This window comes from Balaenoptera acutorostrata, chromosome X, assembly GCF_949987535.1.
Source record: "Balaenoptera acutorostrata chromosome X, mBalAcu1.1, whole genome shotgun sequence".
Classification (NCBI taxonomy): Eukaryota; Metazoa; Chordata; class Mammalia; order Artiodactyla; family Balaenopteridae; genus Balaenoptera; species Balaenoptera acutorostrata.
Window position 1 is genome coordinate 117,537,002 of NC_080085.1, and position 23,871 is coordinate 117,560,872.

The 23,871-nt window shown below is 40.4% G+C and overlaps 1 protein-coding gene across 9 annotated transcripts in view; it reads left to right on the plus strand.

The window, feature by feature from the left end:
* INTS6L (integrator complex subunit 6 like) overlaps window positions 1-19,988 on the plus strand; it is a 55,466-nt gene extending 35,478 nt beyond the window's left edge. Inside the window, exons 9-19 of one of the 9 annotated variants that reach the window (XM_057538482.1) lie at window positions 3,412-3,544; window positions 7,083-7,177; window positions 8,142-8,252; window positions 10,432-10,650; window positions 11,689-11,812; window positions 13,179-13,321; window positions 14,966-15,200; window positions 16,938-17,312; window positions 18,190-18,283; window positions 19,007-19,043; window positions 19,723-19,988. In XM_057538482.1, coding sequence (XP_057394465.1) covers window positions 3,412-3,544; window positions 7,083-7,177; window positions 8,142-8,252; window positions 10,432-10,650; window positions 11,689-11,812; window positions 13,179-13,321; window positions 14,966-15,200; window positions 16,938-17,312; window positions 18,190-18,283; window positions 19,007-19,043; window positions 19,723-19,833 — 1,677 coding nt within the window. In that variant the 3' untranslated portion in view covers window positions 19,834-19,988. Of the gene's footprint in view, window positions 1-3,411; window positions 3,545-7,082; window positions 7,178-8,141; window positions 8,253-10,431; window positions 10,651-11,688; window positions 11,813-13,178; window positions 13,322-14,965; window positions 15,201-16,937; window positions 17,313-18,189; window positions 18,284-19,006 lie in introns of all 9 variants that reach the window. The other 8 variants (XM_057538483.1, XM_057538485.1, XM_057538484.1 and 5 more) reach the window with 8 other exon arrangements.
* The last annotated feature ends 3,883 nt before the right edge of the window (window positions 19,989-23,871 follow it).

Consider the following 23,871-nt stretch of genomic DNA (forward strand, 5'->3'; position numbering starts at 1 on the left):
GCATGCCGCAAACTACAGAACCCATGTGCCCTGGAGCCTGTATGCCACAACTAGAGAGAGACCTGTGCACCGTAACAAAAAGATCCCGCATGCCTCAACAAAGATCTCGTGTGCCGCAACTAAGACCTGACACAGCCAAAAAACATAAGGAAAGTAAATAAATTAAAAAAAAAAGAATCCCTAACCTAAAGGATGTAATTCTATTCACCTATGGATTCTTCAGCTGAAGCAATGTTCTCAGTCCTTATTGTGAACTTGACAGCTTGGAACTACAATATTTTTTTTTAATTAAAAAAATATTTAAAAATTTAATTTTTAAAATTGGGATGCAGGATCTTAGTTTCCTGACCAGGGATCGAACCCGTGCCCCCTGCAGTGGAAGTGCGGAGCCCTAGCCACTGGACCGCCAGGGAATTCCCAGTACAAGATTTTTTTTTTTTAAAGTATTTTGTTTATTTATTTATGGCTGTGTTGGGTCTTCGTTTCTGTGCGAGGGCTCTCTCTAGTTGTGGCAAGCGGGGGCCACTCTTCATCGCGGTGCGCGGGCCTCTCACTATCGCGGCCTCTCTTGTTGCGGAGCACAGGCTCCAGAAGCGCAGGCTCAGTAATTGTGGCTCACGGGCCCAGTTGCTCCGCGGCATGTGGGATCTTCCCAGACCAGGGCTCGAACCCGTGTCCCCTGCATCGGCAGGCAGATTCTCAACCACTGCGCCACCAGGGAAGCCCACAAGATATTTTTGACCAAAAAATAAATAAATAAATAAGCCTGAAACTACTTTATTTGTGTAATGTAATCAAACCCTTCTTCCTGTAGTACAAACCACATTGGTGAGTGTAGTGTGGGTTTTCCTTGGATGAGGCAAATGTACAGGCAAATGCACATACACTGGCTCTTCCAAGGGTTATACTTCAGCCAGAAGGGCTTGCTGATTTGTTAATAGACTCACCTTTGGATTTTAATTTGTGAAAATCCGGACGTGGCAGTCACAGCCTTTTTATTTGAATATAATAAGGAAGCCCTACACTGTAAGGATGTTTGTTCTATTTCTAAACTACAGCACCGTATAGCAATCAGTAATTGTTAGGTTCTGCTTACGCAAGGAACACTTTCAGACTGCCATCTGTTTCATCCTAAAATGTGAAATCATTGCTACTAGTTGCCTTTAAGCTACTTGAATTCTCCAAAGATGCTAAAACTGGGTAGAAAAAAAAGGAACAGGCATAAAACAAGGATGTAAAAGTGCAAGAAACAGAATGATCTCATAAATATAATATTGAGCGAAAGAAGCCAGACGTAAAAGATCACATATCATATGATTCGACTTTATATAGTTCAAAAAGAGGTAAGACTGCCTGACTCTGTTAAAAGTCGGGACAGTGATTTCTCTTGGGGGTACAGAGTAGTGACCAGAAAAAGACACGAGGGGGTTTCCGGTTAGGTTCTATTTCTTGATCTGGGTGCTGATGACACACGTGCATTCGCTTTTGAACATTCATTGAACTGTATACTTATAATTCATGCACTTTTTTGAACGTATGTTTATATTTCAATAAAATACACCAAAAATGTGCTAGAAATGTAGAGATAGGGATGATAGAATGCTAAGTTAAAATCAAGACAGAGGCTTGAATTTATGAATTGAAAAACGTTTTGGAATAAAAGCAAATAAAATTATAAATCATACTTCTTCCCTAAATGAAACCCTCTTTTGTATGTGGCACCTCCCTTGTAAATCTTCTCCAAAGGAACTTAAGAAATCCTTAAGATCCCTGCAGCACCCCTCAAATATGCGATATGTCTTTCTCTCGCATCTTACGTTACTTTGGTTTAGAGTAGTTTAATGCGATGAATTAGTGGGAGTGAAAAAGAATAAGATGAGCCAGGAGCTGGGAAATTTGGCAAAATCATAATGGAGACTGGATTCTAACCCTAGCTCTGCCACCAGCTATGTGGTCTTGGATCAGCCACTTTCTCTAGACTAGATGGTCTCTAATGATCCCTTTGAACCCCCAAATTCTATGAATCTGCAGGTGATAAGAAATTTGGAAAAACTCAGTGGGCTTATGGGAAGGAAGGAAGGTATGAAGGTGGGAAGGGAGGGAGTAAAGGCAGAAAGGGAGTGAGAAAGGAACAAAAAACAGTGCTTTTCCTTTCAGGGGAATTACAGGTCTGATCCTTGCTGGCTGTAACTTTTTTATCCTTTATGATGATTTTCCCCCTTTTCTATTATACACACTTAGGAAACTGGAGGAAATCCAACATGTTTTATTACAATTATCTGTTTCTATTAAGGTTCAGATTAAGACATGAAATCTAGTAGGTGAGTCATGTTTTAGCACAACCCATTTTTTTGTGGAGGCATCCATTACATAGGAAGGGTTTATTCTTAGCTACAGCTAAGTATAGCAAGAATTTAGTGAGCTGGTAGGTGATATGGCTGGTACCAAGAATTAGCAAAGTAAGTGGGTTCTGTTCACCATCAGGGTTTGACTTTTGTCTTAAATAATCCTGCTGAAGGGCTTTAGAAAAGGTAAAGGTCTAGGTCCCTAAAAGTACATACTGATGCCCTGATTTGGACCAAAGAGTGACCATGGAACACAGAGAAAACATGATAGCCAGAGGACTCCAGAATAGCATATCAGGTGTATGGGACCTGACAATATAATACATATCACATCAGGAATATCAATAAGGAATAAGATGCTAGTCATATGGAATAAAGATTAATGTTTTCATTTTTATTGAATGTTTGCTCCACCAGGATCATTTACAAGAGAAAGTGCCTTCCAGATTGAACCAAAGCATCTCCTTGCTCAATATAATTGCATCAAAATAATTATCACCAGTGCCTGGCTTGTAACAGACTGCTCAATAAATATTTATTGGATGAAAAATGAATAAATGGGTAGGGGAGTGGGGCATAAAAGGGAAGTAGAGCAAAACTTAATAGTAGTACACATGAGGAGTGTTAGCATAATCCTTTAAATGGGCTTTGTTTTTGTAATTGCATAGGGGCTTGTTCCATTTTCCTAAGAGTCTCCACTCTGGTCACCACTTGTTCTTTTGAGAAGTCAATTTGTTTTCATGGCTGGTATCACTTAGTGGTATTTCAGCCTTATTTTCCATCGTGCTAACCAAGTAAATATTTGGGTATTGTTGATGCAGCCTGTGGTCTCTGAATCGTTATTGCATAGTACGGTTTCATTTCTTAACGCAATTTGCAGAAGAATTGCAATCTGAACACTCTTCTTTAGTACGATATGTTTTGACATAAATATAGTGAAAGCACTATTCCCATTTTTAAATTACAATTAAATTGTGCCAGAGATGTCAGTATGGAATGTTGCTGTGTTTAGTTTTACATAAAATCCTTATTGTCGTAACGGTACATTACCTCACCATCTTCTCAGGTATTTGTTACTAGCAGTGGAAAATACAATGAACTTGGATATCCGTTTGGTTATTTAAAAGCCAGTACGACTTTAACTTGTGTAAACCTCTTTGTGATGCCGTACAACTACCCAGTTCTACTCCCTCTTTTAGGTAAGTCAAGTATGTGCCACTTAGTCATCTTTGAAATACAACAAAAAAGAAAAATCGACGATGAACTAAGCATTTTAAACGTAGTCAAAGAGTAATGGATATCAGGATATATAAAAGTCTAAAAACTGATTTGGAAGGATAGAATTTGCATCCTGTTTTCTGTTTTGTTCATTTTCCTTTCGTTGTTTTTACATCAAACAGAAGAGACTCTTCACCTCGGGGGGCGTGATTCTTATGCTGCTCTCTGGGTTGCAAGCTCCAATGCTGTCACCCCTGTTCTCTCCAGTTTTAAGTGCACTTGGCTTTTGGTAAACTAGTTTGGGCCCCCCAAAGTTGATTGGGGTTAACACTTCAAGTATCTGATGGTTTTCTTCAGAAAATAGGGCTTCCGTGGGGCTGTTGGCCTACACTAAGTTCCTCCACAAAAGAATATTGAATGCTCTTGAGGCATGTGTTTTAGGCAGAGTAGCAAGTTAAGGAAATAGATACAAGAGTGAATTCTGCAATAACTGCAGTTGTAGAAGCTGTGGCTTCCATGGCAAGATTCTAAAAGGAACAACTCCAGAAGCTGTTACTCAGACATCACTGAAAATGTGTGTGATTTCTTTTTCTCATTTAAAGAGCCACATCTGTTTAGAGTAATACAGTACCACACGGTATCCTTCTCTTTGTAAAGTTGTGAACATTTTTAGTTGCTGAGGTTTCTTAATTTTTGCAAAAAGGATCAAACCTTTACTAAGTTTTAATATAGTCATTGAAAGCATAAGATTTTTATTGCTATCAATATTATATGTATTAAATGTCCTGAAAAAGCAATTCTTTTGAATGTTGCAAGTTAAGAAGGTTAACATAAGAATCATGTTAGTAGGGTGGTAGGTAACCAGATTATCACAGTTGGCAAGATTATCTCTCAGTCAGGAAATTAGGAAATTTTTTTTTCTATTGAGGATCAGTAACTACAGAAATTAAGGCATTTGTAGCAACTTGTCTTTTTTTTTCCTTTCTTAAGTATGCCACATTCAGTCACTTTTTTTAAAAAAAAATTAAGAACTGGGAACTTGTGTAAAAAATAAAGTTCATCTCCATATTAAGACCAGTTATTACCAGGAGGAGGGAAAGAGAATAACCGAAAGAGGATAATCTGATGTTTATTTACCACTATATATCCGCTGCTTCACAGTTTACGCTATTTATAAATTTTATGTAGTGTTTTCACGTACATAATCTAGTTCCTCAGAACAGTCCTGTGGGAAAAGACAGTTATCATTAAACTCATTTTATGGATGAAATGGAGGCACAAAAAGGTGAAGTGATTTCTCAGAGCTCACTGAGCTAAGTACATAGTATGTGTCTGAGCTTGAACTCAAACCCCTGCCTTTTTGAAGCAGGAAATGGGGAGAAAGGAACCGGAAGAGAAAATATCTGTAGTTTTTGAGGTGTTGGCAGTGTCATTTTACTCTCGTTCCACACTCTCATCTCATCTTTCAAATGTGGATGAGCTGATTGTTGATGACATTTTTACTGTACCATCCTGGAGACTGCATGTGAATGGAAATCTAATACCATGGAAATCATTTTCTGAGCTACAAAGATAGTGACTAAAGCCGTGTCACCCTAACTGCTCTCTACCCTTGATCTAGTCTGTGGAAGATTTTCTTTTTTCCTCTCGCCCCCATTAAAAAATAAATCCGACAAGAAGTAATTAGACTAAATTGGCTCCTGGGTGGAATCATTGCAATTGGCATTGTTAGAAATATTAAGACTATTATTGACTCTCATTGTCTAATCTATTTATATCTAAATGTCTCTTCAGTCTTGTAGTATTTACATTTGTCAGTTAGTTTCCAAAATCTGCCTAATTCCCCACAGACTTCACACAAAGACATGGTATAACAGGATATTTCCACGGTCTCCCGTTCCTTTCTGTCAAGGTATGAATGGTCTTTAAAGGACCCGCATGCTACAATGAGCCAGAAATCTCTTCAGATCTTTTTTCCTTTGTTCTTTCTACCCTGTACCAAAAGAACAAAAGACCTACATTTTATGACTTTGTAAATTCATTTAAATTAGTTTCAGCAGGAGTGAATAATTTATTATAGTAGTAAAAGGAAGAAAATGATGTAGTTGCTTTTCTTAACCAAATAAATTCAGAATTTCAAAGAATAGCCCTATTTGTAGAGAAATTGTGCATATGGCATAGGGATGGTTTTGTTCCTAGAAGGAGAGCATTTGTTTTTTTGGATAAAAGCCAGTAAAACATGAAGAAACAATATAGAGAGTGAATTTATAATATCTTTGATATTTATAGTAAGTGTGGCAGGTTCATGTTGGTTGATGTCTGGGGATATCAATTTTGAATTATTATATTAAAAAATTTCTTATCATTGGAAGGAAATAATGAGATATTTTGGGAATTTTCCATGTAGTGTATATGATGCATTTGGATTATTTAAATAATTAAATTTGAGTGTAAAAATATAGGGGATATCTCCTTTTTTAAGGAAAATATCTTTAGTTGTATTAATAATGCACCATATTCAAGAACCATATTTAGTTGTACAGAATTTTCAACTTCAACATACATCTCTACTTGCTTTTACTAGTGCCATCAGCCAATTGTTAACTAATGTTTGAGAGACCCAAAGTTTGGCTCAAAATGCCTGACCACTGAAATCAAGGAAATGAAGAGGGGGGAAATATGGATAAACAAAATATATGCTGATTAAGGAGAATCCAAAATGTAATTTAGAGCATGCCATCATTGCCCAGAAATTATTGAGGTATAATTGACATATTCTATTAGTTTCAGGTGTGCAACATAATGATTCAATATTTGTATATATTGCAAAATGATCACCACAATAAATCTAGTTAACATCCATCACCGCACATAGTTCCAATTCTTTCCTTGTGATGAGAAGTATTAAGATTTACTCCTTAGCAGCTTTCAAATATGCACTACAGTGTAGTTAACTATAATCATCACGCTGTACATTACATCCCCATGACTTATTTATCTTATAACTGGAAGTCTGTACCATTTGACCCCCTTCACCCATTTCACCCCCACACACACACCTGGCAACCACCAATCTGTTCTCTGTATCTATGAGTTCATTTTGTTGTTGTTGTTCTTGTTGTTTTAACATTCTCTATTTAAATAAAAGAAATATTCCATCCACCAGTGACCATGGATTCCTTCTCAGGTGAAAATTACTACACTAGAGTTACCAATATGTAAGATAATATTTCACATAGATCAGAATCAGTGTTTTAATATTATATTTTATGTAGCTTCACAGATGGAAGATGAATATGTAACCTGAGAATGTATTTCATTTTCTAGAAAACTGCTATATATAATTTTGGTACATAGTACCAAAGAAAGATAATCAGATAAACTCCGATGAAATGTTCATCTAATGTAATTGAAACTGGAAATTTCTAGGAAATGATATAATAGATGTGGGTTGCTTGATTTAGATCTTGGAATTTAGGACTGGAATAGTGTAATATTTTCTTGGATTTTCTCTTGCAGATGACTTGTTTAAAGTTCACAAGCTTAAGCCAAATGTGAAGTGGCGACAGGCTTTTGACAGCTACTTAAAAACTCTGCCTCCATACTACTTATTAGTATGTATTAACTCTATCCAATCAATCAAAAACTTCACCCCTGAAATAAGATAGTTTTTTTTTTAATTTGTAAATTTGGGTCGCCATTGTCTTCTCAAATTATGTGTAAGAGCCTGGGGATGTCATGGCGGCACAAAAGAGAACTGCTTATTTTATTTCCTTTAACTGCCATGGTTATTGTTATAAAACACATCTATGTTTCTCTTATAAAAGCTAACCTTGTGAAATTATAATTTTGGAATTTAAGAAAAATAGGACTGGATTTATGTATTATATCAACTTCCCTTTTTAACTCTAGAAATTCGCACTATTGGGTTTTCCTCTGAAAAAAAAACAAACAACCTGAAGACATTATATTTACTTATGGCTTGTTAAATGTGTCCTTGACACAGCATGAAGTAGGGGCACTGGTTAGAGGGAATCCAAAAAGAGTAAAAAATCACTTGGCGTCATTTGGATTTTTACAATTTGAGAAAAATATTCATAATTATTTTGAACTGGTCATATAATCTAAATCAAGATTATCAAAATCATTTCAGAGGTGGATGTGGTAAACTTTAAGCCAAGTTTCTAGAGGTGAAAAGGCAGAATCTTAAGTGGTACCGTTGGTGTCACTGGGAGGAGAAATTGGGGTGTGTTAGTATTTACCATGGCAGGAATGGGGTGCACAATCAAATGCAATGTGAAATGATTTTATGACTTGGGAATTAAGACTGAAAGCAATTTACCTGTTTGAATTTGCTGTTACTTGCTCTTCTTATCCCACTCTCTTCTGATTTTTTTACTTTCTGCTCCTTACTTCTCTGCTATTTTCATTGCCACTTTTTAATGTTCCATGTTTGGTTTTATGTGCAGCACCTTGACTTCTAAGAAATGAATCATGTCCCTTTGCCCCTTATAACTGAAGTTTGAGTATTTTAAGATTTATTCTATTCTTACTGTTGTGTATTTTGTTTCCTTATAGCCATTAAAGAAAGCACTAAGGATGATGGGAGCTCCAAATCTGATATCAGATAATTTAGATTGTGGACTTAGTTACAGTGTTATCTCTTACCTTAAAAAACTCAGCCAACAGGTAGTATTGGTAAAAACAAACAAACAAAAATCCTTTGCCCTCAGAAGTGCATTTCCTTATTCTTTAGTGTAACTGTAATTTTCAAATTAAATGTGTATATATTTCTACACTTTATGGATTAGTAATAATGTGATTCTCTATGGCTTCTAGCTTCACCATTAAACTGCAGTTAAGGGTCTGTCAGTATCATTTGATGCTGTACCATTTCTCCTTTCGCTTGCCAGTTTGTTCTACCCACAAGCTGGTTGATATTTTGTGGCCTAGGAGGGGCAGAGGCTTAATAGAATTATCCATGGGTCACATTTTGTCTATGCTCAACCTAGTTTCTCCTCAAATCACGTTGGGCTAGAGCATCCCCCTTTTTAGGTCAGCACACTGAGGCATGGTGTGATTAATGACTTGCCTGAAATGCGTTTTTTGGCGATAAATATCAGTATGCTTTTTCTTGGAGAGGGGGAGGTGAGACCAGTGCTCCTCGCACTGGAGGGTGACAGGCCCTCCATCTGTTCCCCCACCTCATTTGCCATTATTCACCTTGTCCCTTGCCTGCCCCTCTCTATTAGTACCTCATCCTCCACTCACCCCTACTTATCATACTTCTCACCTCTACCTAGCCCATTCTTGTAGGGTGGAAATGTTTGAGAACTACTGAGTTAGAGCTTCACTGCCATACAGATGTGTTATGTTATATGACAAATTAATGCAGCAGCTTTACTTTCTTCTTGTGCACAAATGTATTCCCAGGTAGGGAATAGTAGTAGCATTTGCAGTGACAATAATGCTTCAAGTTGGATATGTTTCAAAGCTGGGCCTTTAGAAAACAGAGCAAATAAGTGTCAGAGCAAATAAGTGTCAGATTTCTGACACCAAAGAACCAAAATGACTCCACAATTTGGGATGCTGACACACCTTGCTAGGAACTGGCAAAAACTTAAGTATAGTCTGGAGCTTACCAGCTCCTACCAGACCAGTGTGCTCATAAATGCAAAAGAAAGTAAAGGCAAACCCAGATCTCTGATCTATTAAGTGTCCCCTTAACCCCTTTCCCTCTCTGCTAATAGATTTTTGTTGTTGTTAAATGTTTTGTTTTGGTTATTTATTTATTTATTGACCTATTGATTTATATTTTTTTATTTGATGTTTACCTTAGGCCTTTAAGGCTGTGTCAGCAGGGTATGGCCAGAAGGAAGAATAGTGAACAGAGTTGAAACTCATGCAAGTTCTGGGGCTTTCTGGGACACGTTGCTTATATAGTTTTATCAATGACCTTTCAGGACCAATTTGTGGAAACAGACCCTTCATTTGCTCTTATCCCTTATTTCATGACTAAATTTTTAAAAAGATAATAAACATACTTAATTCCAATAATTAGGGAAAATTTATGAGTATCTCTGACCAGACCACAAGAAATTCAAAATTAATTTGGGCTTACTGGACATTGGTGGAATTCCACCTTTTAGAGAAAAAGAAAAGATCGTTACTAATTTATACTAGCTCTAATTACTAATTTAATTACTAATTTAATAACTCTATGTCACCAGTGTTCTTTGAACCATCTCAGATGTATGTAAATCACGAAATATGCCCAAATATATTGCTACAATACATTCTCAAGCAATATTTATCAATATGGTATAATAGTGTCTATTAAGAGGATTTTTTTGTTGTGAGTTAGTAAGAAACTTACTGAGTGCGTATTACTTGTTGGGGGGTGGTCTGATATTAGAAATAAACACTATAAGTTTTTTTCAGACATAATGTAATCTATGTAATCTGAATTTTAGCACTAGTGTACTTTTATAAATACAGAGTTTTACCCTTTATGTCTGGGTCTGAAATGAATATGTTGACTTAGACTAGATTTTACAGTAACAAAATGTGATTTTAAATGTCTACGAATATAATTCTTACGCATGATTTTCATTCTCTCCATGATTCAATCATAATTTTGACACTAGACAAGAGAAAAAAAAAGTGTATTATTTGTCTTTCTAGCCCCCTCTCTCTGTTTGCTGTGGTAGTACAGAGAAGCACAGGAAAATGTTTAATTATCCGTTTTTCTGTGATTTGCGATTGAAATTTGTTCAATGGGGTTCTTAAAGTATTATCTTTCTTAAGTAGTAAAAACAATAGTGATAATATAGATCTTTTCATAACATACTATGTACTTTCATTTTAGACCAAACTAGAGTCAGAACGAATACTAGCATCAGTGGGGAAGAAACCTCCCCAGGAAATTGGAATCAAAGTGAAAAATCATTCTGGAGGTGGAGTGTCCCTGACTCACAATAAAAATTTTAGAAAACTATTGAAAGAAATCATAGGAGAAACAGCACCGAGACTGGCAGAATTGAATACCAAAGAATTTGCCGGCTTCCAAGTAGGGCTCTTAAACAAGGTAAACTGTGACATAAATAGCTTGTTTGGGGTGGGAGGTGGTAAGGTCTGTGAAAGATAAAGGGGAGAAGGAACAAGAGTAAGCAGAGAGAGCTTTCAGATCCCTTGCAGAACATTTGGTCCTATCCAAAATGTCCATAAGACATTTGGTCCACACCAAAAGGTCCTTGAAATCTGGTTCGATCCAAAACATATCCATGAGCATATTTGGTTCATGCCAAATGGTTTTGGACAGAACCAAATATCAAGGGCCCTTTGGTGTGGACCACATGTCTCCATGGACATTTTGGACAGGACCAAGTGTGACCAATTATCAAGGACCTCTGGCGTGGACCAAATGTTGTACAGACATTTTGGACAGGACCAAATGTCTGCTAACCATCAGATTACGCTGCTGAACTAACACTTGTGAGAGGACGGGGGAAGGAAGGAGAATTGGGTATGAAGAGCCTCAGACATAGGTGTGGCTTCTTGAAAGTCTTGGCCAGCCCAGAAGGGAAGCCTGGTGCCACGATTTCCCATAGAGGAGGTCCACGTTGGGCAGAACTGGCCAGGCCCTAACGTCCCCCATCATTCTCCATCCCTGGCTGGGGGCAGCCTGGGGAAGAGCACAGCCTGGGCTCCAATGCTACCCCAGATCCCGAAGGTACTGCGGCCGGAGGTGCTCAGATCACCGCAGCCATTGTAGGATCAGCCACTGCTTCCCGGATGGACGTCCCAGCAGCTCACCTCCGTGGCTGCCGGCGGACTGCCTCTAGATGACAAACAGTGGGCCTGCAAGGCTGCGCCCGGCACAAATCTCAGGATCTGATGTTTTAAATGACATACTTGTAAAAGGATATTCCCAGTGGCCTTAAAGCTGCGTGGGTGTATTAGAATTCAGAACAGGGCTAGCGAAGGCAAATTTTCCACTGGCAAAATTCTACTGTAGGTAGTTGTAATGAATATCCCTCTCTTCACTAAGATTTTAAGAGGATTAGGAATTATATTTCTATATTAAAAGCCTCAGGAGTAACTGAAATTGTTTCATTTCAAATAGGATTTGAAACCTCAGACATATAGAAATGCTTATGATATTCCACGTAGAGGTCTTTTAGACCAGTTAACCAGAATGCGATCCAATCTGCTGAAAACACACAAGTTTATTGTTGGACAAGATGAAGGTAAGTGAACAAAGAAGTACTTTTTGTTGATTAGGGAAATGTCAAGTCTGACTCTCACGAAGATGTTTATTGCATAACGAGTAAGTTATTTTGTAATACTTTATTATTTATAATGCCTCTTTTCCCTGAATCCCTTCAGCTACCCAGGCACAAGTTTATTGTTCTCGGGTTTAAGGAGAAGTGTGCATTAATCGGTGCATATATTACACTACACGTTTTAGCTCTTGTAAGTCTCAAAACAGCCCCATGAGATAGATGCTGTTTTTATGCCCATTTTTATGGACATTGGAACTGAGAGTGAGCATTTTAGTAGTTTGCCCAGGTTTAGTGAGTTGGAAAGTGGCAGAACCTAGGTCTATCAGATTCCGGAAATTGCATGCCCCGACGCTATACCGCCCAGCCTACTGTGATGAATTCAATCCAAATTCCTCATTTACAGGAAAACAATGAACCTGATATTGTCTAGGATAATTGGTGACGGTGTGTAATTCCCCTTTACTCCATTTTGCTCGTTTTAAGCAGGGTCATTTGTCCATTAAAATGTGCAAATCTTAGCCTGGCCAACCTCCTGAAATTATACGTCATTTTGTTTTTGTTTTTGTTTTTGTTTTTTTTTGGCAGGGGGGACTTTTCTAGGAAGAGAGCCTGTAGATCTAATCAAATTTTCCAAGAGGGTGAGGCCCGCTAACCAAGATTCTCTGGATGATAAGAGAAAACCATGGAACCTAGGCTCCTTTTTTTTTTAATAAATTTATTTTTAAAATTTATTTTATTTTTGGCTGCGTTGGGTCTTCGTTGCTGCGCACGGGCTTTTTCTAGTTGCGGCGAGCAGGGGCTACTCTTAGTTGTGGTGCGCGGGCTTCTCATTGCGGTGGCTTCTCGTGTTGCGGAGCACAGGCTCTAGAGTACAGGCTCAGTAGTTGTGGCTCACAGGCTTAGGCTGCTCCGTGGCATGTGGGATCTTCCCGGACCAGGGCTTGAACCCGTGTCCCCTGCATTGGCAGGTGGATTCTTAACCACTGCGCCACCAGAGAAGCCCCGAGCCTAGGCTCTTTAAAACACAAAATATGGGGTTTTGAGTTGGGATGGTGGTATAGGGAATGTCAGCCCATTCTCAAACCTGGTATGAAGAGTGAGGGAGTTGTTCTTGCCCTAGGGATTTGAGCTTGTAGGCCACAGTGATGGTAGACTTGAGTGCTGAGTGGGATGAAGAGAGATGATTTTAGATCCTAGGCTGCTAGATTCGAGATTTTAGACTATCGGTTGCCGAGATACACAATGCTAAATCAGACTATGATCATGTCCTCTCAAAAGGACCACACACTTCTGCTGTATAGTATCTGTTTCTTTTCCGGTGATTTTGCAGATTCCCTTCATAGTGTTCCAGTCGCACAAATGGGTAACTATCAGGAATATCTAAAGACATTGGCTTCTCCACTTCGAGAGATTGATCCAGATCAACCAAAAAGACTACATACTTTTGGCAATCCATTTAAACAAGATAAGAAGGTGGGATATCTATTTCTATGTGTGCCTAAATCGTGATAATCTTGCAATAATTCCTTTCTTCTTGGCAACATGTACGTAAATCAGAGGTTCTCCTTCTGTCTGTTTAAGAGATAAAATACGCCTCCAGGGCTCTTTGTGAATGGAAAGTGGGAGCCTCCTTATGCAAGAGTGTGTTGGTTAAAAAAAGTGATAGCTGGCATTTATTGTGTACGTAGTAGGAGCTGATGTTTTAAATGATAACATTGAATGCTCACAACTGCAGATGAGTACTACTATCTGCCCTATAATATGAAATCACAGCTCACAGTGGTCAAATGGTTCACCCTGAGTGACACAACTGATAAGAGCCAGGATTTGAACCCCCGTCTTTCCAGCTCCAGAGTCTGTATTTGTTCCCATCTCCACACACTAATTCCTTTAATATTGAGATCACCATTTATTTCCTCTGTTTACATTATTCAAATCTCTAGTGCTGTATCTAGACAGTTATAAAGTATTCCTCTTGAAATATGAAGTACTAAGTGGTGTTGCCTTATTGGCTTGTTCTATATGTGAGATGTGTGTGTGAGATATACATGTGAGATGTGTGCATGCACATGCGTGTGTGTGTGTGTGTATCTCTGTGTGTATAAGTGAGAGATATACTGACTTGAACATATAAGCATGAAGACAAATGGAGATTATATCTGCATTCATGGAGGAGACCATTGTTATAAAGGTGCAGACCATGCAATAATGTCTTCTGTAACAAAAATAGACTGAAAGGTATTCTGCTTCACCTGAATCTTCAATTAACTGGAGTTTTTCTTAATCTTTCTGTGTCTTGGTTTCCTCATTTGTAGCACTGGAGATAACTATGACACCTAACTAATAGAGCTCTGTGGAGTATTGAGTTAGTACCTGTACACCATTTAGAACATTACCTGACACGTGGTACATGCTCAGTGACTATGTTTTCCCCTTTATGTACTGTTTCGCTTTGGGAAATGCTTTGGAAAAGTCATTTATCATGATTTTATTCAAATAATGGGAGCGCGCATTCTTGGGTTATCCTTGGACGAGAACAGCTTTTAGTTAACCTTCTATACTGCTGGCTCTCATCTTTTATCTATTCCCAAGGGTGAAAAGCCCCCTCCCTCATTTCTGTCCAGCACCAAGGTGGACATATTTGAATCTCTGTGAGATTGCTGTTGGGGGAATGACGTTTTCCATCTACCTGCCCATCACCATTTTCATGCAGCATTCTGTACAGTGACTATCAATATTTCTTAAGGATGCGTTTAAAGCACACAAAAGGGAATGAATTCCCTTACCAAGGGTTGATGCAAAATGGTTTGTAACTTCTTCAGAAAGGTCACTGTGGGTTTATTCCCACTTTGGAACTCTCATCGAGTTGCTCATTCCCCAAGCTTTCTGGATAATCATGATTGTGTTATGTTTGACCTTACAACAAGTTTCCTCCTCGTTCCACTTAGACTAGATTGAAATTGAGTAGCGTTTTCTGAGAACAGTCTCTGTGGGGAATGGCAACTCTTTGGCCCATGATTAAGATCTATATTGCTGATGTAGCGTATGATTGTATATGCATGTGAAGAGTTCTTGCAGTGTTGTCTTTAATGGAATATGTTCATTGATGTTTTCTAGGGAATGATGATTGATGAAGCAGATGAGTTTGTAACAGGGCCACAAAACAAAGTGAAACGTCCTGGAGAACCCAGCAGTCCTCTGTCATCTAAGAGAAGGCGGAGTATGTCCCTGCTGTTGAGGAAACCACAAACACCACCTACTGTAACTAACCACGTGGGCGGAAAGGGACCACCCTCAGCCTCGTGGTTCCCATCTTATCCAAACCTCATAAAACCCACCCTTGTACATACAGGTATAGAGTAGTGGTTGTGATTTCCTTATGGCCCCTAGAGGACTAAGACACTAAACAATTTTCTTTTCCTTTGTATTCATTTCTTTTGTATTCAGTTTTTGTTCATTAAGTAAACCGTTATTAAACCATCTATGTGGTACGTACAAAGGGCCCCATGGGGAGTGGAGACCGTGTTTCAAGGATCTCAATAAATATGAGGGGAGGAAGATCTCTACTTACATAGTAATTAACACAAGTTGGAGAAATGGCAAGAGATACGCCTGTTTGCTTTGCCAGGGCAGGGCGGAAGGATGTGCAGCCATTTGGAGTTGCTGAGTCAGTAGGAGCAAATGGGCTCAATAAGGGATGGGTCTGCATGTGTGCTCTGTGTCCTCCATTCCTCTCTGTGCTCCAACCCAGTGCAGTCTGACGCGGCCTCCTCCATTCCACTGGATGATGCCCAATATAAATCCCGCATCCCACCATTGCTCTCCATTCCTCTGATCTGTGCTACCCTCATGTCACCAGGCTACTCCAATAGCTTCTTATCTGATTTCCCTATTTCCCATCTTCTCCACATCTCTCACTTTCTGCCCTGCAAACAAAGTGATCACGCCAACACAGAAATGAGATCACGCCACATCCATGCTGAAAACCCATCATCACCTTTCCTAGGCACTCAGAACACAACCCGAACTGCCGACGCTGGTCTACCAGCTGTGCACGACCTGGCCCCGCCATCCTCTCCTAACGCGTGGCCTGTCGTCTCCTCCTTGCTCTCTGTGCCTCTGTCCTTTGCTCTGTGCTCCCTGGCCAGTCCCCTCCCCGGGTCTGTGCACGTGCCCTTGCCGCAGCCTGGAACTCTTCCTCTGCATGAGCACAGGCCGGCTCTCTCTCCTCCTCCAGGCTCTGCCCAAAGGACACCTACCTCCTCAGGAGGGCCTTCCCGACCCCGTGGTCCACTGGGGCTCCCCCTCCTGCTGTCTGTCCCGTCCCTGCTTGCTTCTTCCCTAACACGAATTCAAACTGTGATTGTTTTGTTGGATCATTGTGCACTCACTGCCTGGCCTCCGCATGAGCATGGAGGTTCCGTAAGGGCGGGGCTTGTTTCCACCTGTCCTGTCGGCTGCCTCTCCCCAGCTCCTGGCACGGTGCCCGGCACAGAGCAGGACGAGTCAACGGAGGAGAGGTGTCAGAGCTGGAGTAAAAAGAAACTCACTTTTCTGAGACAGAAAAGATGGATGAGGAGGATCGTATACTGACAGGGATTGGGGGTGGGGTGAAGGGGGACATACAGAGCCTTCAGATCCAATGGCCACCACCTCTGTGTCCTCAGAACTTTGGAGGGAGAGAGGCGGGAGTTTGGCGGGGGGTGGGGGCATGTAATCTGATGTCAAGCTCGGTAGAGCATGGCATTTCATAGGTAAATGACAGAAATCATGACACCAAGTGAGACTTGCTGCTTTTCAGCTTGTAAAGCACAAGCTGCAGCTAAACCCTCAGCACCAGGGACCTGAGACTGTTTAGCAGTTGTACTGTCTTACTTGGTTTCCATACGTATTCATGGTGCCGTGAAGAGAAGAAAGCGCGTTTGTCGTATTACCTTCCTGCGCTCAATTTGAGGGGTCTCAGGCTCCGTCTGGTACATCCGCTTGCTTTATGAAACAATTTCCTCAAAACTGAGGAGCGCCGGGCTGTCCCTGTGGAGTTGCCATAATGCACCTACGTCACAGCTCCACTTGTTAATTTGGTTTCCAGATGTTACTGTCACTCACGACGCTCATGAGGAGAAGATGGAAAATGGTCAAATCTCACCCGATGGCTTCTTGTCAAAATCTGCTGCCCCAGAGCTTATGAATATGGCAGGAGATAGTATCCCACCCGACCAAGTGGATTCTCTGTCTGATGATTTCACTAGTCTCAGGAAAGATGGCCTGATGCACAATCCTGGTAGTAATGCACTCATAGGAGGAACCAAGAACTGCAATGTCTCTGTAGAGGATCGAAAAGTGTCAGTAACATCTGCTTTGGAAACTGGGCCAAATACGTTGCAAATAACTCCTGCTATGGCACAAGGAATCAATGCTGATATAAAACACCAGTTAATGAAGGAAGTCCGAAAATTTGGACGAAGTAAGTAGTGACAGAACATCTATCAGTAATGTAATGGGAGGTCCCTTTCCTTTTAGGATTCAGAATAGATTCAAGGTATCTCTTGAGGTGCATTTTTGGGAAGTATTGGGTTTTCACATAATTTAAAATGATTCCTCTTGCTTTACCTAAAAAAGACCCAATACACCTTTCTCTCTCTTTTTCCCCTTACTTGCTGTAATAGTTTCCTTTTGCTGCTGTAACAAGTTATCACAAACTTTGTGGCTGAAAGCTGTAGTATCTTAGAGTTGTGGAAGTCAGATCTGAAATCATTTTCACTGGGCTAGCATGAAGGTGTTGGCAGGCCAGGGTTCCTTCTGCAGGCTCTAGGGAGAACCTGTTTCCTTGCCTCTTCCAGCTTCTACAGGCTGCCTGTGTTCCTTCGCTCGTGGGCCCTTCCTCCATCTTCAAGCCAGCAACTTAGCCCCTTCTCTCCTCTCTAACCTCTGCTCCCACCCTTCCATCTTTTCTTTCTGACCAGCTCTACTGCCTCCCTTTCGTAAGGATATTTGTGGTTACATTGGGCAACATGTATAAGCATGGATAATCTCCCCATCTCAAGAGCCATAACTTAATCACACCTGCAAAGTAAAGTCTCTTTTGCCATATAAGGTAATATGTTCACAGGTTCTCAGAATTAGGACATGGACAACTTGGGGGGCCATTATTCAGCGGACCACATTTAATTAGTGTTTAGAGTTTCCCTAGCAGATATGTGCAGATGTCTTGATTTGACAGTTTCAAATACAAATTATACCTAACTTTCCACACACAAGGAATGATTACCGATGGTGTATAACGATTGAATTTTATTTTTCATCCATATTTTTAAAAATACTAATTTTTAAAATATCTGCAGAGTATGAAAGAATTTTCATTTTGCTTGAAGGAGTGCAAGGACCTCTTGCAGTGAGGAAACAATTTGTTGAATTTACCATCAAGGAAGCTGCAAGGTGGGTGTAAAGAGGAAGTCTTCATAGTATTTTCTTTTAAGAAGGCAGGCCCAAGGCAAGACAGGCGGAGGCATTGGTGCTGCTTTGCTTTTCTTTTTTTTTTAATTAATTAATTTATTTATTTATTTTTGGCGCTGCTGGGTCTTCGTTGCTGCACGCGGGCTTTCTCTAGTTGCGGCGAGCGGGGGCTACTCTTTGTTGCGGTGCGCGGGCTTCTCATTGCGGTGGCTTCTCGTGTTGTGGAGCACGGACTCTAGGTGCACAGGCTTCAGTAGTTGTGGCATGCGGGCTCAGTAGTTGTGGCTCACGGGCTTAGTTGCTCCGCGGCATGTGGGATCTTCAGGACCAGGGCTCGAACCCGTGTCCCCTGCATTTGCAGGCGGGTTCTTAACCACTGTGCCACCAGGGAAGTCCTGCCTTGCTTTCCTAAGCCCTGGCCCTCAGTCATAGTTACAGCTGTCTCCAGAGGCATTTAGATTAATACTACCTGAGGCCAACTCATTCATCCAGGTCTGTGGAGCCTTCTGGACTCCTCACACTCTGAGGTGGGCCTGGGCTCTCAGTTGGTACTCTCAGTATTAGCTAAGCCCTATGTTTACATGAACATACATTTTCTATTTCCCATGTGAATGGCCAGTTCCACTTTGTACCCCGCACGGTACCTCACGCTTCATAAATGCTTTAAGGACCTTTTGGTTAATAAAATTTCTTTTTCTTTTTTAGGTTCAAAAGACGAGTCTTAATTCAGTACCTTGAGAAGGTACTAGAAAAAATAGAATCCCATCACCTTCTCAACAACGTTAATCACATCAACAGCAGATCATGATGTTAATGCAAAGACCAAGGAGGAAAAAAGAATAAGTTTTCTGTGCTGTAGGATAGAATGAGATATTGTTGAGTATCCTACGATGTTTTAGTCAAGGGAACTGCCTTCCAGAGGCTAAGAAAAAGCAGTGGAGCTTTTTGTTTTCAGATCCTCTGGCGGGAAAAGCTGGCTTTTGCCCTATGAGTTTTCTTTGAAAGTATTAATTGGTTGTTTTGTTGTTACTTTTCCCAATTGAGGAGGGTGATGTTATTAATCCAGCAGGTTAAAATCAGTAAACTCTGTCGCCCCTGCCACATGTGATAAGGGTTCACTCTTGAACTTGGCCGTCCTGGTCATTTCCAGAGTGACGAGGGGCCACGTGCGGGTGGAGCACTCCTTGGTGCTCTTACTATGTCCTTTAGAAAGAACAGGTGTTCAGAGGCCAACTGGTAATCTTGTGTGTGCTGAACAAAGTTTTCAACCATTCCGAGTTGTGCCTTTAAAACCATGCAATATTCAGGACAGTTTGGATCAAAGAGTAAGAAAGCTGCTATTTGGGTAACTTATTTCTCCGTGGGAGGGGCAGGGGAAGTCACCAAACAATCTACCTCCAACTCTGTTCTATTTTGTCTAGAGACATTACAAAGTGCACCTGAGGCTGCCTCAACCCCTGACATTTGTTCTCGCATGTGACGACAGAAAGTCTTCAGGTGGACTTGTGCATTCTGTGCTTCAGAAGCACTAAAAGAAAAAATAATGTATATATTTCCTTTAATGTTTATACAAAGGTTTATATGGAGCAGTATTGTTATGTCTGTATTAATTTGCAAAAATTTAAGTGTACAAAGAGATTTTGACTTGCATATATAAAATAAATCATTTTATTGATTTTTCACAAGGTCACTGATGCTAGAGAAATTTCTACTTTTCTCTTTCTTCTGATCTGTTATTCCTTTCAGAAAAAAAAAGTGCACACTATTGTTTTTTTTTTAATAGATTTATTTTATTTCTTTATTTTTTGGCTGCGTTGGGCCCTCCGTTGCTGTGCACGGGCTTTCTCTAGTTGCTGGGAACAGGGGCTACTGTTCTTTGCAGTGTGAGGGCTTCTCACTGCAGTGGCTTCTCTTGTTGCGGAGCACAGGCTCCAGGCGTGCAGGCTTCAGCAGTTGTGGCACACAGGCTTCAGTAGTTGTGGCACACGGGCCTAGCTGCTCCACGGCATGTGGGATCTTCCCGGGCCAGGGCTCGAACCCGTGTCCCCTGCATTGGCAGGTGGATGCCCAACCACTGCGCCACCAGGGAAGCCACCACACTGTTAAATTAAGATGTTAGCAGAAGGATGTAAACTTCAAAACGTCACTCACGGAACTGAGTGAAATTGGTGAACACGGTGGAGTAGGGCACTCTGGGTAGGGTACTCCAGAAACCCTGGAAACACTAGGAAAAAATGAACAGAATCAAGTTTATTGGAACTCTGGAAGATCGTTAGAGGTTTACAGCAACCAAGCAAATGTTAAGTCAGTAGAAGAGCCATTGAAATGTGATAGGAGAATATGCTGGCATTTAAACTTATTCTTGCCCCAGCCCTTCCCTAGTAGAGCAGCGGTCTTGACGATGTCAGCCTGCATTCCAAGTGAGGGTTCTTGGCTCAGGAGGGAGGAGTATACCTTACTCCCAAGGAATTGTGTTTGTTTCAAGCTGTCTAGAAGGCTCCCTGAAGGACTGACGCAAGGGGATTTTTTGCTTTTCTTTTGTTTTAACTCTAAACTCTTTTAGAGTGGAGAAGCAGCTATGTGAAGGATGTTCCTCAGAAACTTTCAAAGGCAAGTGAATAAGCTGCCGATGCTTATGGCAAACAACAGTCATGCCAGAATTCTGGAAAGAAAAACTGAGGAGTGAGATACTTTGGAGAAGAAGGGCTTTGAAATGTTCCCATGTATATCTGGGTATCTAGAAAGCCATGTGCATGCCCAGGGCAGGACTCAGTCAGAAAAGACCAGAGAAGACCATAAGATTTTACCTTTGGCTAATCTTTAGGGTCAGCAAAATAAATGACAAGAACAACTAGTTAGAAGATCGGTAAGGAGGGACTTCCCTGGTGGCACAGTGGTTAAGTATCCACCTGCCAATGCAGGGGTCACGGGTTCAAGCCCTGTTCTGGGAAGATCCCACATGCTGCGGAGAAACTAAGCCTGCAAGCCACAACTACTGAGCCTACGTGCCACAACTACTGAAGCCTGTGCGCCTAGAGCCCGTGCTCTGCAACAAAAGAAACCACCACTAGGAGATGCCTGTGCACTGCAACGAAGAGTAGTCCCCACTCGACGCAACTAGAGAAAGCCCGGGTGCAGCAACGAAGACCCAACACAGCCAAAATAAGTAAATAAATTTATATTTTTAAAAAAAGGAGATAAGTAAGGAAATAGAGGACTTGAACAGCACTATAAACCAATTAGGTCTAATAGACACATGTACAACACCCCACACCACAACAGCAAAGTCCATATTCTTCTCAAGTACTCATGGAGTATTCTCCAGGGTTGACCATATATTAAGCCACAAAGCAAGTCTCAATAAATTTTATAACATTGAAATCATACAACAAATCTTCTTTGCCATAACGGAGTCAAACCAGAAATCAGTAACAGAAGTTGCACCCTCACCCCATACCATATACCAAAATTAATTAAAATGAAACAGTACCTACCTATAAGAGTTAAAACCACAAAATTCTAAGAAGGAAACTTTGGAGTAATAGTTTATGACCTTGGATTTGGCAATGGTTTCTTAAATAAGACACCAAACACAAGCAACAAAAGAAAAATATAGATAATTTGACTTCATTAAAATTCAAAGCTCTTGTGCGTCAAAGATCTCAATCAAGAGAGTGTGACAGGACAGCCCATAGGACAGGGGGAAATATTTGCAAAGCACATATCTGATAAGGGTCTAGTGTCCATTATATAAATAGAATTCTTTCAACTCAACAACATAAATATAATTTAAGAAAGAAATAGGCAAAGAACTTGAAAAGACATATCTCCAAAGAGTGTATACAGATGGCCAACAAGCACATGAAAAGATGCTCAGCATCATTAGTCATTAGGGAAATGCAAATCAAAAGCACAATGAGTTAACATTTCACACCTACTAGGTTGGTAATAATCAAAAGAAAGAACAAGTGCAGAGGATGCAGAGAAATTGGAATGGAGTACTGATACATGGTACAGCATGGGTGAACATTGAAAGCAGTATGCTAAGTGAAAGAAGCCAGAGGAAACAGAGCACATATTGTATGATTCCATTTATATGAAGTATCAAGAACTGGCAAATCCATAGAGATTGAAAGTAGATAACTGGTTGTGAGGGGCTGGGGAAGGGGGAAATGGGAATGACTGCTGATGGCGTTTCCTTTTAGGATAGTAGAACAGTTTTAGAACCAGATAGTTCTGTGATGGTTGCACAACGTTGTGTGAAGGTACTTTATGCCATTGAGTTGTACATTTTAAAATGGTTAATTTTACGGAATTCCCTGGCGGTCCAGTGGTTAGGATTCCGTGCTCCCACTGCCAGGGTCCTGGGTTCGATCCCGATCGGGAAACTAAGATCCTACAAGCCACGTGGCGTGGCCAAAAAAAAAAAAAAATGGTGAATTTTATGTACAATTTACAGCAACAAAATGCTCCAGAGCAGCCCGGCTGCCATCTGACACCACTTGATGCCATGTGGAGCAGAATGATTGCCAATCTCAGCCATGCTCAAATTCCTGACATACAAAATTATAAGATGTAATAGTGGTTTTTTTGGTGTTTTTTTTTTTTTAAATCACTGACTTCTGGTTTCTGGTTCCTCATGTAAAGAGCTTGGAAGCCACCACTCTGTCCCAACAAGTAGAAGACTGAACAGACTGGATCTGTAAGAGTGGGAGACATCGGGCAAACCTCCAATATTGGTGAGACAGACAGGCAAATAACAGGGAGTCATGGCTTACTGGAGCAGAGATTCATGACTGAGAACCACTGTGAGAACCAGTGCCGGGGTAGGAAAACCTGAACTATAACTGACAAATTGCTAGGTGCTCAGTGTGGACACATCTGAGAATTAAAAACGCCAACTTTTGGTTGTCAAGATGTCAGTTCTTCCCAACTTGATCTATAGATTCAATGCAATCCCAATCCAAATCCCAGCAAGTCCTCTTGTGGATATAGATAAACTGATTGTAACGTTTATATGGAGAAGCAAACAGTATTGAAGGAAAAGAACAAAGTTGGAGGACTGATGCTACCTGACTTCGAGACTTACTGTAAAGCTACAGTGCAACCTAAATGTCCATTGACAGAGGAATGGATAAAGAAGATGTGGTACATATATACAATGGGATATTACTCAGCCATAAAAAGGAATGAAATAATGCCATTTGCAGCAACATGGATGGACTTAGAGATTGTCACACTGAGTGAAGTAAGTCAGACAGAGAAAGACAAATATCATATGATATTGTTTATATGTGGAATCTAAAATAAGGTACAAATGAACCTATTTACAAAACAGAAATAGAGTCACAGATGTAGAAAACAAACTTATGGTTACCAGGGGAAAAGGGGGGGGAGGGATAAATTGGGAGATTGGGATTGACATACACACACGACTATATATAAAATAAGTAACTAAGAAGGACCTACTGCATAGCACAGGGAACTCCACTCAATACTCTGTAATGACGTATATGGGAATAGAATCTAAAAAAGAGTGGATATATGCATATGTATAACCGATTCACTTT